At 40.8% G+C, this 16,508-nt stretch overlaps 1 protein-coding gene across 1 annotated transcript; it reads right to left on the bottom strand.

The window, feature by feature from the left end:
• Nucleotides 1-96: 96 nt before the first annotated feature.
• Nucleotides 97-15,498, bottom strand: LOC104946214 (dynein heavy chain 11, axonemal-like; the record flags this gene model as incomplete). Its single annotated transcript, XM_010771994.1, has 26 exons — nt 97-237; nt 336-448; nt 912-1,027; nt 1,111-1,293; nt 1,379-1,621; nt 2,304-2,432; nt 3,452-3,643; nt 3,741-3,968; nt 4,282-4,409; nt 4,489-4,637; nt 5,347-5,540; nt 5,851-5,973; nt 6,406-6,576; nt 7,097-7,237; nt 7,466-7,630; nt 7,772-7,976; nt 10,482-10,604; nt 11,237-11,472; nt 11,609-11,782; nt 13,026-13,160; nt 13,265-13,366; nt 13,489-13,671; nt 14,493-14,636; nt 14,725-14,838; nt 14,956-15,102; nt 15,265-15,498. Coding segments are annotated over 26 exons (4,213 nt in total), but the record flags the coding sequence as incomplete, so codon positions are not given.
• Between the last annotated feature and the right edge of the window lie 1,010 nt (nt 15,499-16,508).

Below are 16,508 nucleotides of genomic sequence, written 5' to 3'. Positions count from 1 at the left end.
TGTTCTTGTCGGGATTATATTGTTATCTACTGTATATGAAAATCTGATATTATGACAGCTCTACTTTTTGAGGTATGATTTGTTCTTATTTCTGACCTTCCATGAAGAGTCCGTGAACGTAGGCCCCCTCCCGTGGGGGGTGTCCAAAGTCGTCTTTCGTCTTCTTCGTTACATCCACAGTCAAAGTCATCTTGTCCAGGGGCCACTGATTCTTCCGAGCAATGCTCTGCAGCACAGCTGGGAAGAAAATTGTCTTCATGTTAATATCTCTGCTGCCTCTGAGTAACATGTCACCTAAATCATGTGTGCTGTTTGATTAGAGATTGTGATCTCACCGGTGAGGAAAGACTGAGGGTTGAAGAGACCGGAGAGCCAAACGACGGCAGGAAGAACCAAGTCCTGAGTCCAGCTGTCCAGCTCTCGACAGCTACACATCACATCATTAAACCTGTGAAGAACAGGAATGAAACAACATGGAATAAAACAGCTTGAAGTCTTTATAATGTGTCTGCAAGCGTCCTCCTAATATCACGTTTGAAGACAGTTTTTTCAATGCTTTGACATACAGTATTTTTTGCTAAAATAAATGATAATAATGATGATAGCTCAGCCACAACGCGGACTGCACATATTTTATATTTTATCTCATTCAATGTAAATACTGCTTTATTTGATTTTTTACTCCTATAGATATATATATATATATTTTTTTGTTTTTAAAATGTTATTAGGCCTATAGGGTTTTTACGGTAGTTCTCTATCTGTGTTTTTTTTTTACTTTTATGTATACACCACGACAACAAGTCAAATTCCTCGTACGTGTCATCCTACCTGGTAATAAACCTGTTTCTGATTCTAATATTCATGTTGATTAAAAAAAAAATACAGTATTATGAGAAAGGAGTAGTTACCATTGTGCCAATGTTTTAGTGGAGGGGTAAGCCAGCCTGGCCCAGGACTCTGGAACGGAGTCGTTGAACAGAGCTGTCTGCAGAGTCTCCATGCTGGAGGAGATGGTGAGTTCTCCCTGTGGACAAAGTAATCCTCATTATTGCTTCAGGATCTGATACAACAATTCATTTCTTTATTAAATGTCATAGTAGACTGCACCTTGAGACCAAGATCCAGCTCATGAAGGGACTTCCTTATTTCTGCTAGCAGGAGATTCATGCGTTCACACTCCTGGAAGCACACTGAAATGTAGGGGCTTCTCTTTGTGGTCTTTGTGATGATCTCTGCCATGTCATACTCCTCAGGAAGCTTCTCAAGGATTTCTTCAATGACGGACTTGACCTGACAAATATAATATACATAGATAGGTTATTTATGAAGGCATGTTATTGTATTCTCAGGTGTTTTTATCGCTGCGCCTCCACACCTTCTCCTCGGTGCTCTGAGCAGACCCCTCCCCTCTGCAGGAGGCCTGGGGCTGCAGCTCCATCAGGGTCCTCAGGAGGTCGTCTGAGGTGACGCTGAGGCAGTCCAGCTCAGCGTTCGGATGGAGACCATACAGAGTGGGGTTCTCAGAGGGGAGGTGTTCGTCAATGTAACCGTGGTAACCACTGTAGTCCATGAACGGAGGGGACAGGAACCCAGGGCAGAGAAAAAGCTCCCCTTCAAACTGTGAATGGAAGTTTGGAGAAGAAAAAGATGAAAACACTTTATTTAAAACACAGCATAAACAGTGACAATGGCATTTCCCTTGAACTGGATTTATTACATTGGCAAGCAAAACAAAGCCTGTGTGTTTGGGAATACACTTTGACAGACAGCCACACAAACAGCAAAACACATTGAATGATGTCAAATTGTCCAAATCACATTAAAAAAGCATCTGTAAGTTAAGATAAACTGACTAACCATGGGATAGAATCAAATCAACTCCAATTGAAGCCAATCAACTTGACTTCTGCTAAAGAATAAAGACCTCATAATGTTTATAGTCCAGTGTCATGCAGCATCTGGAATATCATGTTGGCACAGAGAGGTAACTCCACTAAAGCGAGATTGAAAATAATCAACAATGCCAAAGATTTGGAGTGCAAAAGTGCAGTTTAAGTTTACATCCCAAGAGGGCACCCTTTACCTTAACAACACCAAGACATTCAAAACCGATCTGTAGAGTTTTACTCGTTGACAGAGTCAAATTGGAAGTGACCAGACTTTACAAGGGGTTTTCGGACCTTGAAAATGTTACAACAAAACCAGGAGGAATGTACTTGTATTGCCTTAGTTTTGATAAAACGAAACCAAAAAAGTAAAATAATAAATTGTCCTCGCAGGCGACATGAACGCTGTCTTACCATTTTTGGATGCATGAACTCTTGCAGATAGGTCTTACACAGTCTTCTGTCCCAGCCATCGGTAATGTGTCCTCCATACATGATCTCCCCAAAAAGATAACACAAGTCCTCCCATGGCACCTGCATGGACTACAATAAACATAGTCTGACTGGTGTAGAAATGCAAACATAAGATAAGCAGTATCATTTCAATAATTACAAGCATATTATACAATAAAAGGCAATTTAAGTTCAATAAAGACTATTACTTCAACTAACAATAATATTTTAGTATCATCTGAAAAAGGGTTATTAACGTATTCCTGATTGCTTCATTCCTCTTTTGGAACTTCAAGCAGTAACTATACGATGTCTTCCCAAATGAGCTCTTTTAATAATGATAGCGCCAGGGGAAATGTACCAAAATGATGTTTCTTTACACACTCTGATCTAACGTATGACAGAAGAGTCTCTTCCTCAGAGGGAGATGATGATCCGTGAGGGTGAAGGAGGAAGAAAAGAACCTGTGATTCATAACAAATTACAAAAGCTGGAGGTTCACAATCATTTGTACCTGTATTGTTTTGCAAATTGCTTCCTTCATCAGCTCTAATTGCAGTGATCACTTATGTAGCGTTGTGAACTGTCACATTGGCTGCATGTAATTACATTTAGGATAACGCTTCATTGCCCTCCTAATGAATTCTCTGTATACGCACATACAGGTTACTGTTTGGTTAACATAATGAAGGACATTCGTTTTTGGAGGGCAGAATACCTAGGAGACATAATTGGTTGTGACCGGAGTAATAGGAGTTCTAAGAGAAATGCATTAGGAGTGCTGAGGGGTGCAGCACCCCAAGAATGGATTTTTTGTCTTCGTGAAATAAAGCTAAATTATAGGTTTGGTGCTCATAGTCATAAGAGGAAGAAATGTGAAAAAAGAGACGGAGCGTTTTTCACAAATAACACTGGAACAAAAGATTTAGTAATTGGATGCACTGTGCTGTAATTCAACATCCCTGTCTGACAATAAGGCCACTGCAAACACCATAATCATTATACATTTACTTAAGAAAGTAGTTGTGAAAAGCAAATTAAAAGTTTTACCAAAGGATACATAAAAACAAAAGTGTTGAGTAATTATTAATAATAGGAGGTAAGAATACTTTAGTGTTGGCCTCTAAGTAGTTGTACAGGACGCTGGCGGAGATGGTGAGGTCTCCGGTGCTGAACGGGTAGTTCTGGTTCCACCCCTGGGGACCAAATTTACGACGCTCCGTAACACAAGCGTGGAAGAAGCAGAGGGAGAAGAACATGGAGTTGAACTCTTGCTCTCTGGAACACATATCCAGGGTGTCCTAAGACGAGAGAGGAAGAAAAACAGATTGGAGTTAACTCAAATCCTCTGTTTTTTTTAATCAAATGTAATGCATTGTTTTGAACGTTTCCACACACTTGATTGAAGTGGTTGAGGGCTGCATGCAAACTGGCATTCATGCCGGTGGGGGGCTCATTGGTGATCTTGATGGCGCTCTCCAGGATGCCTCTGGGGATCACGTGGTGCTCGGGGCTCGATGCTGGTTCTCCGGTGATGAACACTCTGTAGTTCTGGTGGCTGTCCACCGCTGCTGTCTCCAGAAGAGCATCGAGAGAGGGCAGCCAGCGAGCCACCAGGTGCACATTCTGAAGAATTGGACATAATATATCATATAAATGTATGTTTAGTTATGCTCGTGGTTCATTTGTGTAATAGTCATGGTCAAATTGTCTTGCCATGGTCTGAATTAGTGTGAAATTGGTAGTGGACTCACTTGGCCGCAGCCTTCTCCCTTTTACAGGAGGCATTTAAGGAGCTGATTTAGCCAATTATGGTTTTTATTGAACCAAATTGAGTTTATTTCCTTGCTCAGGGGATGAGATAATATCATTAGGTGCATTACAGGCTTGCTGGAAGAGCTCTGCAGTTAGCTAGTTGCCGGATAATGCTGGATCCTACCTGCAGAATGACCCAGTGTCCCAGTTTAGAGGCGCTCCCCAGAGCCCTCTCAGCCACCTCCTCCTGCCCCTGGCCCAGGGAGACGTTGTGCAGAGTGCCCTGCTCGATGGAGAATCCCAACTTCAATCCTGCGCAGAAAGGGGATTTAGGACAATAATCCCTACCATGTGACAAGGATGTTTAAATAGCAAACAATGCAAACAGTACCTAGTTTTTCCACATCTTTGAGGGGATTCACTCCAGGTGAGAGGATGAAGAACACCGGGGTGGAGGAGCTGCTTTCCTCATACAGCTTGTCAAACTCCAGCCTGGCAGCGTCCACGTATTTTGCTCCCATGCTTTCCTCCACAAAGGACCTGCCAGGAAACCATTTAGGGCAGGGGTGTCAAACTCAAGGCCCGGGGGCCAAATATGGCTCGCGACTTCATTTCATGCGGCCTCACAAGAGCTTGCAAAGATTATAATGTTTATTATACGGTTACATTGCGATTTACAGAAGCACGTTGCCCATAAACTACATGTCCCACAATGCATCTCAAATTTGACTTTTTCTCAGCATTTTACTTTTTTTTCTTCAAGATATGCATTTTTTTCTCAGAATTCGACTTCTGTCAAAAATATGGATTTTTTCTTAAAATTTGACTTTTTCTCAAAGATTACTTTTTTTCCAAAATTTCACTTCTCTTTTTCAAAATTTCACTTATTTTGTTTTGTTTTTCCAGAATGTGGCTTTTCTTTTAAAATCATTTTGTGACATTCTTATTGAAGAGACTTGCAATTATTTGCCCCAGACTTCTGCTTTCAGATGAAGTTAATTATGAAGTTATTACCTTATCCGATAATAATCCAATGCAGAGGCAATCATGTAATATAAAACATTATTTTATATATATTCAATATCTATATAAGTATTTTTATATAGTCTTAAAGTTACAACCGGCCCTTTGAGTGCAACCATAATGCTGATGTGGCCCGTGATGAAATTGAGTTTGACACCCCTGATTTAGGGGGATTTAGTGATATACAATACCTATAAATACAATTGTTCTTTGGTCATTTACATACCTCAGTGTATAGGTGATCCTATCAGGGCGAAGGGCTCTGAAGATAATAAGCTTCTGGAGGGAACTTTTATTCTTCCAGTCATGGGGAAGTCTTTCCTTTTCAGGAAAACTGGACTCAACGATCTTCCTCCAACGCTTCGGGGAGCTCTCCATGTCTTTGTCCAGTCCGACGAAGCCCTCCATTGTAGAAATTGTCTATATCCAGATAACAGATTTTAAAGATCTCTCTATATAAGATAAGATGTACTTTATTGAACCTAAATTGGGACATTTTTGCGTTGCAGCAGCATAAAAAAAACAAGGTATTGTACTTAAGTAGAAATGAAAAGAGTAGAAATAAACAATTCTAAAATGTTAACATCTCAAAATAGAAATAAAACAGCATTAAAAAGTAGAAAATATGCAATGGTATGTAGTGATGAACTGATGGCTAACAAGAATAGAAAATGTGACCATTAACCTGGTGACATCACATATAAAAGCATGTTATTGGCAATGACTGTACCTTAATGGCTCCCCAGGCATGTGGAGAGAGGAAGGACACGGGACTAACTTTGCACGCTTCCACATGGAAACGCAGTAGGAAGTCAAATTCCTGAGCATCAATCAGGCCCTGCTTGAGAGCCATCTGAGGGGAAGGAAGAGGAGCAGTTTGTAATGATCCATGTTGTATTGATTTCTTTTAAATCATTTCCACCGAAATAAAAAAAAAAAAAACTGCAAGAAAACTCTGGCAGGTGGGTGTTCCAACTCAAAGAGGCTGAAAAATGGCCCCTGTATGTGGAATAGCCACATGAAGGGCAGCCTTCAGAGCAGCACCATTTCTAAGATGATAACAGTTGGCGCAATGACAGATAATTGCATTATGCCATCAGAACCAACCCCCTGTCAGAACCCAGTGTCTGAACAGCAGCCGTGGAGCAAGGTGGGAGAGGTAATCAATAGCAGCGTATGGTCCTGCTGACTGCTTTTAATTGAAGTTAATGTGTGGGCAGAAAAGTACTTTGATTGATGAGAATGACAGGACGCCCCACCTTTGAGGCGGCCCTGAGTCCCTCACCTGGAAGGCAGTGTGTGACAAGAAGGTTAACTTGTCTCTCTCAAACAGGCCCTGGCTGGTGTACAGGAATACAGAATAGGTGACGGCCTCAGTCAGGGTGTGCACTCTGGTCCTCACATCCTCGTCCCATTCTGCACGCTCCATCGCTTTGTTAAACACTGAGTTAAAGGTCTGGAATACAACCAAAGAGATACAAGCATTTCATTCCACATTAGGCTGTTAAACACCTGGACTTTTCAAAGAACATCCATAACATTCATCTGTTTGCAACTTACACATTATTAATCTAATATATCGTATTCCAATTACTTGTATATAGACTCTCCTTGCACTATTTCTATTTTATTTGTATTTACTTGCACTACTTTATCTGTTTCATTGTGTTGCACTGTCGGAGGAGCCTGTGACCTAAGATTTTCATTGACATAACTACACTGTAGCTAATGTACAAATGACAATAAAAGCCTTGAACCCTTGTATTTAGACAGATTCTCACTTGGTAGGAGCTAAACATAAAGAAAAAGCTACATTTTTTGGCATAAAAGTACATATTTAAGCACATTTTACAGACAGGGCTATGCCTTAAATCTTAATCATCAAGAAAAATGAACCCATTTAATAGAAAATTGGTCAGAAAGGACTGTTCAAAAACGACGCGTCCCCTGAGAGGATTCAGGGGTTAGGGTTTCACCTTGAGAGAAAACTGGTACATGGGGTTAATCTTGCTGAGGTCATTGATGATGAAGAAGAGGAGTGAGGCTCTCTCAGCTGCTGGGCGGTAAAGTTCTCGAGCCTCGTTGATCTTTGTCTCGTTCTCTCTGGCCTCCACCACCTGTGTGTTCCAATTGCACAAAATGAGCTATTAGGCTCGCAGTCATGCTCCAAATCCCTCTCATTACACATGTTCCCAACTCACACCATTTGCGGCTAATGCAATAAAATGAGGAGCTTGCCGTTGTGTGACATTCAAAAACACTTGAGTGACAAAAAAACAACAGAACATGCACTTGGCTACCGTTGCAAGACTAAAAAGGGGACCCTGTTGGTGTAATAACCTCACCTTGTGCTGAATGTGAGCGGCCGTGCTTTTGGCGTTCTCGAGTTGCTCCACCAGAGAAATATCACCGAGGAAATTACCGTGGGCTGCCGAGAGGCGACTCAACAGGTCGTCCTCCAACCTCTTCAGTTCAATCTTAAAGTGGTTCTGCTGGCTGGTCAGCTCCATCTTAGGAACCGTACACAAAACAATTTACACTTTTCCATTTGCTATTATGAACTGATGTTTTCAATGTAATCATATCATCGATAAAAGTCCTAACCACAGGTTTAGCAGTCTATATAGTTCATCAAATACCAATGGATTTACCTTTAAGGCCTCCAGGTCGGGCCTCTCGCGGGACACCACCTGTCCCAGCAGCTGCTCCTCCAGGCCCACAGGAGTCACTGTGAAGTCGATGAGGGTGGTCTGGGCCTGCAGCTCAGGGGGGAAATGGGGATTGGCCAACTTGGTGTGGAGGATGAGTAGGAAGTTGCTGTTGTATTCACACTCCTTGCCGCCAATACGAATATACCTGGATAACAGAAAGATACACTTACAAAATATATAGAGCTGAAAGCCAATCAAAACGTAAGGAAAGGCTACGGGTGAAACTTTCAATGATTAACAGAAAGTACATCTCATGATTTATTTTATGAATCTGTTGAAGTACTTTAAAACGTGGAAAATGCAACTTTACTTTATACTAATACAAATGTGGATCTACAGACTCATATTCAAAATAAGCACAATATGAATCCATGCCTGACTTTTATTGCAGCATAAACAAGAAGTCCCAGAAGGTAGAAATCTAACAGCTACTGGTTTACGACCAATCTCCATGACGATGAGCCAATTGATAAAAAGCTTCCGAAAAAGTTAGTCAATAGAATGACTAAAAACGACTAATCCAAAGGATAATAGTGATCTTTCATGTTTAGAGTTGTTGTTTACGGATCAAAGACCACTTTGCTGGAAACATAGTTATTTTCTCTTTAACTACAGTAGAAAAAAAATGGAACAGCAAAAACGGCAGCAGAGTTATATTTGCCTTGGTTTGTTGTGTATTCCCAGCAGTAGACTTTAAGAAAGGGAAACATTAATGATGATGGGATCTAGTCTAGATGATTAGAAACATCACCAGTGCTTTCCTTTAAAAGACAGTGCAGGGGATTTCAATTGTGATTAAATGATAATGACTATGATGATTATGAACCAGTAGATTATTTGTACGGCGGCAGTGCAAACACTCTATTTTGTCTTGACTATCTTAGCCTATTGAACTCTCACTTTTCATGCATAACAACCTCAGCAGAGGAAAGAACTTCACTCCCGCTCCGAATGTCACTCACACTGTAGACAAATACTCATGAAGAATTAAGAAAGATTATCACCACAGCGGCCAATATTTATCTCTTCCTGCATTTCAATTAAATTAGCGATGGCTTGACGAACTTGGTGGCTTCTCATTTTTCTCTAATTACCCCTTGGATGTCAGGCAAGGCCCCAATTTTACAACACAGGTTCCTCATGGCCTGGGTCTGGTTCAACTCTATATCTTCACAAGCCAGAATTAATGTACTATTGATAGAACCATTACTCCACCAAATTAAAGTCCTTGCTGATGGATTGGCTTGTAGTCTTCCGTCAGCCATGAAAGGAATAATTAGTATTCATTACTTCACACTCTACAACATTCCAATTATTAATGAACTTCAGCTGTGGATCCCCACCAGATCCATCATGGCTGCCCGCGCAGGTTGTATTAATCATCGACAGAAACAAGTGTGCGGGTCATCTACAGGGGATAAACTTATAATCAGATTTACTATGATGAATTGTTACGTCTGGACAGACAGGATTTCAGAAGAAGTTCAATGACCGTGTGCCAAGACATTCAATATTCATGGTCATGCATAGATCAGAGCAAGAAAGATGTAAACATTTTTGAGGTGAGAGTCAAAGCAGAATGTCAATATGTGGTATTTTCTATTTATACTGCTGCGTTTTGTCTCTTTAAGGACATTTGCTGGGTTTTGTGTGTTATAGGGTAATTGGTAACCGTGCAAAGATAATTACAGAGCAGCTATTTTGGTGGCACCGTGAAGTGGGTAAAGTGGGTAGCAGTACTCATGTTTGAAAATCAGGTTTGACAGCAGATGGATTTACCAAATACAGGCTGTTTCAAACAAGTGCTAGTGTGGTTAGCATGTATAAAAGCTAAATCATTTAAGGATAGTAGCATTACTGATAATGTCTTGTTCATAATTAAATACAATACCCATATAAGACCTGACTACTTAAAATAAGTCAAAAATAATCAAGATGCATCTTAGTGGAGGTTAAATAGAATCAGTTATGTTCCTGTTTCTGAATAAATACCGGCAAATGGACATTATGAATTGATTGAAGCTGAATTGAGTTTGCCATAATGATGGAGGACCCCTGAATTTAGTGTGTAGCAGGCCATCTTTTTGTAGGAGACAAGAGTCCTTATACATAACCATGACTGTCCTCAATTCAGCTTTTACACTGAGGCCCAGCTGTTTAATATTCATCACACCTAAAGAATATGAACACACAAATATACATCTATCACCCGTCTTGAGGGGCCAATCAATATGCTGGCCTCAGGGATTCAGAACACGCGCTGCAAATTCATTAATAATCTAAAGAGTGGGCAATAATAATGCGTTCAGTCATGTCTTACTGGTGTTTCAAAGCTCAGTGAGACTCAACCATCTGGCAAATCTGCTCCTATTGTCCAACACCACAGAGACATGGGGACGAGTTGTGGGCATATTGACTCGCGGATAAACAGGGATACAAATACTGCACATTGATTAAAACGTGTGTGCAACAGCCCCTTGGGTGGGGTAGATTAATGCATAATATACGTTTTCATTTTAATCCATGAAGTACAACAATGTCATTTTTCAGTACTAACCTAACAAAACAAAGCTTTTACTATTGATGAGCTGGATTAATGCTTTGTTTTAATCCATAAAGTACAAAGTAAATGTAATGTTTTAGTACTGACCTTCCTCTCTTAATAGTGTTTCTCCCCAGCAGAGGCTCCAGGACTGGGTCTACCTTCTCTGGCAGATTCTCTAACAGAACTGTTTCACCACAGGCAAGGGCTTGTTCAATCACATCTAGATACCTAGGGAGCAAGACAGGAAACGGAATAAAAGGGATGAAACAAAGATGGAAGGACATTCATGTTTCTATGCTACCATATTTTAGCAGTCCATGGAGATTTTGTTAGACAGAGAGGGTTTAGCCTCTGTTAGAAAAATATCACTCGTCACCGGCTTGAGCTTGAATAATCAGGAACATTTATCATCTTTGCAAGAATGGAAGTAGTCATCACATAAAGAGCATATGGGACAACTCGTTCCCAGAACAGTGTCCTTCACATGGTTTATACACAAGACAGGGTGTTATTCAGTCACAACATGCATGTATACCGGTTCAAAGCAGTATACAATGTTTAGTTCAGATTAGCAAAGGCCCACGTAAGCAATAAACATGACAGTCAGTCTACTTCCATAGAGGCTGAATCATCATGTTAATCGTTGTCACATAGCTACTGTATCAAATGCCTAAAACATGTCCTGACGCTCTTCTAGGTTATCCTACATCCGGCTACGTACACAGCTACGAAGGGCCTTTGTTATCATGTGCTACTAATAAAATAAAACAGAAACAACAACAAACGTATACATTAAAAACGTGGAAAAACTGCAATGTTCTGGCGATATTAACTGCCATCAGATGACATCCCCTTCTCACCCCTTCTGTCCATGCTGCACCACCCTCAGCTCTGACCCTAGCCGGTTTCTGATCCACTTGATGCCCTGCTGCTGCGGGTCGATGATGAGCGGCCAACGCTCACTGGTGGTCAGGATGGAAGCGTTCTCGGTGGACATCCTATCGTTTGGCAGGCCCTGGTTATGCCAGGCAGCCACAGTGGCATCATCTGTAAGCATGAGGATTGGATCCAAGCCGTCTGTCAGGGGCACAGAGACCTGGAACAGAAAGCCAGCCATGATTTCACTCTAGTTGGAGCTTTGGCAGCAGTACACAGATTCTGCGGTGGATGTTTATGGAGAGAAAGATTTGACTCTCCAAACACAAAGTCTGTTGAATAAGCGTTAGCCTTACTTTCTGAGAATGGAGGAAAGGGATCCATGCGTTGTTTAGAAGCTCCACGCGATACTGTCTTGTGAAGTAACCCATGTAAGAGACGAATGCTGAAGTGATGAGGACATCGCCACACAGAGTTCTCTGTTGCTTTTCGTACTCAACAATTGCCTGGGACCAGCGCTCCTTCTCTGACTGGAAGACAGAGGAATCTGGGTTTAATATCATATCATCACAGAAAAAGGGACAATAAGAACAACTAACCCATTTGGAGACAGAATGAACCGTAGAACTGAAGGAGAATCTCCACTGCAGGGAAATGTACTTCATTTATTACTGCATTTATTGCACAGATTAAGAAGATGGAAGCAGTAAAGCATACAACGGTAATTCTCTTAAAATAGCTTTGGAAGTTTGGCTGCAGACCCGCTCTGCATCAATTTAGCATTCATTTAAACCTTCAATACTGTGACTGTGACACTACTACAACAATAAATCATGCATGGCATTTTCTTACAAGGGGCTGTGGATCTGGAATATGTCACATAATAAATGTTCAGACAGTTAAAAATCACTATAATTTTACTCTAATGCCTTATGGATTGCCTGTAATATCACTCAGTCTGGGGTGAGACATTGTTAATTTCCAACAGCTGTTGAGGCTTTGAGGTAAGTTAACGATTAAATATAGACGACCTGATTTATTAGTCTGAACACTATTGCTTCCAGGTCAATGCCATAAAGACTAAACATTTATCTTGATATGCTTAAAAGCCAAGCTGTTCCATGCAAACCGCATTTATTTTCTGGCATGAGGAAATGTACAAATGGCCATCTTTTATTTCATTTTAGCATCCATAAAGATAATAAATACTGTAACCTGAAAAAGGCACGCATAGAAATGCAAAAAGTTGAATAGAATGTTCAACAGATAAGCAGCAATAACATTAATATATTCAGATTATACAACTATTATTAAAAAAATAATAATTGAGAATTAATTAATATTACAAATAAAATCCATCCATTCTAAAAGTGACCCAGTACACACACATTCTGTACATACTCTACTCTCTACAGCGTTGACTGAGAGCAGTGTTAGTGTAGCACTCTTGCCACCTCTCTCCCTTTCTGTTTGGAAAGCATTCAGACAGCCGGTTGCCCAGTTCAGCCAAGCGTTGTCTGTGGTCCAGCCCTCTCTACCTGTCTCACAAGTCCCCAGTTTGCTGCTGGCGGAGCTGTTAAATCTCCCTCCGCCTGAAGTACTCACACAACCATCGGACTAGCTTGCCAGGATATAACAACTTTCTAGTCCAGATTACTGATGCAATTCCATTACCAGCGCCTTTCCATGCATGCCTCCGGCTAATTGACAGTTTACTTCATGCCAGGTCTGCCCCAGTGACACCAACACACTCCTCTATCTCTCCTTGTTTACCTCTAAGCCCTTGACCAGTCGGTTGGCCAGCTCTATGGTCTGGTTGGTGCGTTTCACCTCCTCCTGACAACTGAGTTTCTCAGCTGTAGCTTCTTCAACCTGAGCTGTGAGGCTCTGTAGGGTTGCATCAAGATCCTGAGAAACAAACCAAAGGAAGCCATGGAAATTAGACAGCATTACAAATATCGAGCTTTTAGGATGTCTTAATGGAGTTTAATTATAACATTGAGTGCACTCACCACCAATTTATTTTGAACTGCTAACATTTTGGCTGTAGCTGTGTCTAGTTCTGCATTAGCTTGTGATAATGCATGCCTCTTAGGAATGATCTCACAATAAATCTGCAAAAAAAGAGGTGTACTTTACAAAGGTTCTACAAGGATAAAGAACACCTTCTTGCGGAATATAAACAACAAATGTAACATTTATTGTAACTACAACTTATCTGAAGGCATTTCCTCACCTCGTAGTATCGGACAATGTTTAGAGCCCAGGCACAGAGACCGGCTGCAGCTGTAGATTTAGTCCGAACCAGATCAGGGTGGAACTGTGGATTTTTCAGATATTCCTTTTTTACCACAGTCAAACAGACCTCTGGGACGTGCTCCTTGTCATACGACGTCAGGGCCTGAAGGAAATCATCCACCTGACAGACGTTAACAAAGATACAGGGGACTCATTAATACCAGCACCAGTGTTTTGCGCTGGCAGCAGTCTATAATGAGATCCTGTAACAAAGATCTGACTTATTACTAAAACCAGAAAGTGAGACACATACAAAAGATTTGACATATCAAATATGGTTTATAATTTGTTTGTGTTCTCCATTAAACTGCAAACAAATGATATAACCTCTTTTGTAATGAGATAATGCTGAATACAGTTGGTATAGACTAATACTTGGCAGGGGTATTGGAGGAAGGCAGACTGCAGATCATCATAATGGAAAAGCATAGTGGTCGAACACTGAATGCATTTGAGTTTTTATTTAAAAAACAACAACCTGTATCTTTATATGACTTTGTCTTCATCTTTCCCCACCTACAGCCACTTTTAAGGATCTACAGTAAGTGACAAATTAAATAATAAAAAGGCATGTATCAGATGCACATGCATTTTCTACCAATGAAACATTTCAGATAACCAAATACCGTACATAAAAGGTCTACTGGGTCTAAAATGACAATATAACTGCTTTTGGTAAGAAAAAAAGATCTCATATTCATGCATAATCCTACAGGCTTTTAAAAACCAAATAATCATTTTTACAGCCACACTTGCATTAATAGCAGCGAGAGGTTGCGAGTGGGGCCGACACACTTGCTCCCCTACTGAGCGAGTATATTCATAAAGCCATTGAGCTGTAATGTGTGCATTGGAGAGCCGGGCAGGGCCAGGGTCAAGGCCCACACACAAATTAGATTGGCATTAATCAAGCAGATGTGATTGACATGATGACAGCTTAACCTTGCCCATGAAGGCCCGCGCCGCCTTCCAGCTCCGATCCTTTGGCACCCGACCGCGGGGAGCGAGCAGCACCATCACAGCTGCTGCCACGTTGATCACTGCTGCTGGGGGGTTTGGGAAGGCCTTCAGCTCAGTAAGATTCACCTACAAAATCATCACACACAATATATTGTCTTTAGGACGACTGAAGATTTGAAAGGGTATTAATGTTTTTGTTGATAAAATGAAGCACCTTGTTGAGGGTGTCCAGTGCTTCTGTTGCAGCTGCTAAAGATGGCTCTGCCTTGGCTAGGTCACTTTCACAGTCCTTCTGTTTGACTAAGACTTCTGCCTTTATGACAGCAACCTGTGCAAAAGCAACCATGATGAAGAGCATCAGAAAAAGAGCATGTAGGGAATGGTATGGTAGGGAGAGTGTCGTGCCAAAGGGGAATAAAAAGCAATGATGGATAGGATTTCAAACCTTTTGTGCCTCGATGTCTGCAGCCTCTCTCTTGCTGCTAACCTTCTCAGTCTGAAGTCCGATCTTTGTGATGAGAGCCTCGATGTTCTGGTTTTTACAGGTCAGCTCCGCTTCTTGGGATGCCAGTTTAGCTTTAAGATCATCGACCTAAAACAGAGAAAAGGGCTTGTGTAATATCCTTAATGTCAAGGCAAAACCCCACTGTGGGAATAAAATATCTAATAATAGTACTATTCCAAATGTTATGACGTTACCTTCTACCTGAAACCCACCATTTGACTCCCTACAGTTTATAATAAAGACGTTTACCTGAGCGGCAGTGGTTTGGAGCTTTTGAAGGCCGCTGTCAAGTCGGTTCATCTTGTGCTGGAGGTGAGCTCGGCTCTTCTCCAGAAGGTTTCTGTACAGAGTGATTTGCTGGAGAAAGCTCTTGGGGGTGGTGTAATTGTACCTCTTCTCATTGCGCTGGTATTTTTCACTTGCCTGGTTGACACTGGTGTGAACGTAGGCCATGAAAAGACTGATGGATTCCTGGACGGCAGGCTGTAAAAATAAGCAGACAGGGGGGGCGAGGGGAGAACAGGGTGAGCTGAATTGAGTGGAGTTTAACACCCCCAACCTGATGGGGAGTGAAATATTATCTTCATAAATGTTGAATTCATCTCCAAGTTTTGCCATCTTACTTGGCCGGCCCTGACTTACTCAATCTGAAATTTAGGTGCAGCTAGCAGGAATGATTAGGCTTTGAAACCACTGTGAAAATAATGTGTTTAGACCACTGACATGCAGCTTGTAAAACATGTGCAACGTTTACATTATCTCTGATACTCTACAACTTTCTAAACACCGTCTACAGCGGCTGTTGGACTACATTTCAACTAGGTATTCATCATGTGGTGCTCAATGACACAAAGCCTCTATTAATCATACAGTTAGAGATCAATTAAAGCAAAAACAAATGAGCAGACAATGCAGGGATCAAACCTAACCATAACTCACAAAAAGCCATTGTTAATGATCATGGAGCCAGTAGGGGGAAAAAAATCATTATTAATTAAGATCTGACATAATGCTTTTTGACAAAGCATGCTAGGTTCAGTTGAGATGCGAAATAAGTTCTCATTCATTAGTAGCCTGTAACTATTAGTGGGTTGTGATTTCTAACTTTAAATAAATGATCATTTCTTGTTTCCCAGCCTCTTTAGGAAGATAAACAATCATTAAAGGCTTAAATATACATTAATATGACATATTGTTTTGTTTCAACTTTTCAAAATGTATTATATATTAATGCACGTGAACTAAAACTAACACAAACTCCTTTCTGCAGACACAAGAAGATTATTAAGTATACAAGTCCCCCTTTGATTATAAATTGTTATAACTATAACTTTACTACGGCTGCCACAAACAAATATATATTTGTATTAAGTATTTTATTGATTAACGTCTTAATGAATTGCTATAACATGTCCGAAAATGGGGAAAATTGCCCAAGGTAATTTTGCTATATACCTTGTTTTTAATGACCAAAAATGCAAATAAACACGATT

Source organism: Notothenia coriiceps, unplaced genomic scaffold (genome assembly GCF_000735185.1).
Source record: "Notothenia coriiceps isolate Sejong01 unplaced genomic scaffold, NC01 NC01_scaffold00010780, whole genome shotgun sequence".
NCBI classification, from domain to species: domain Eukaryota; kingdom Metazoa; phylum Chordata; class Actinopteri; order Perciformes; family Nototheniidae; genus Notothenia; species Notothenia coriiceps.
The sequence above is the reverse complement of the archived record's forward strand: the minus strand, read 5'-3'. Positions and strand labels throughout refer to the sequence as shown.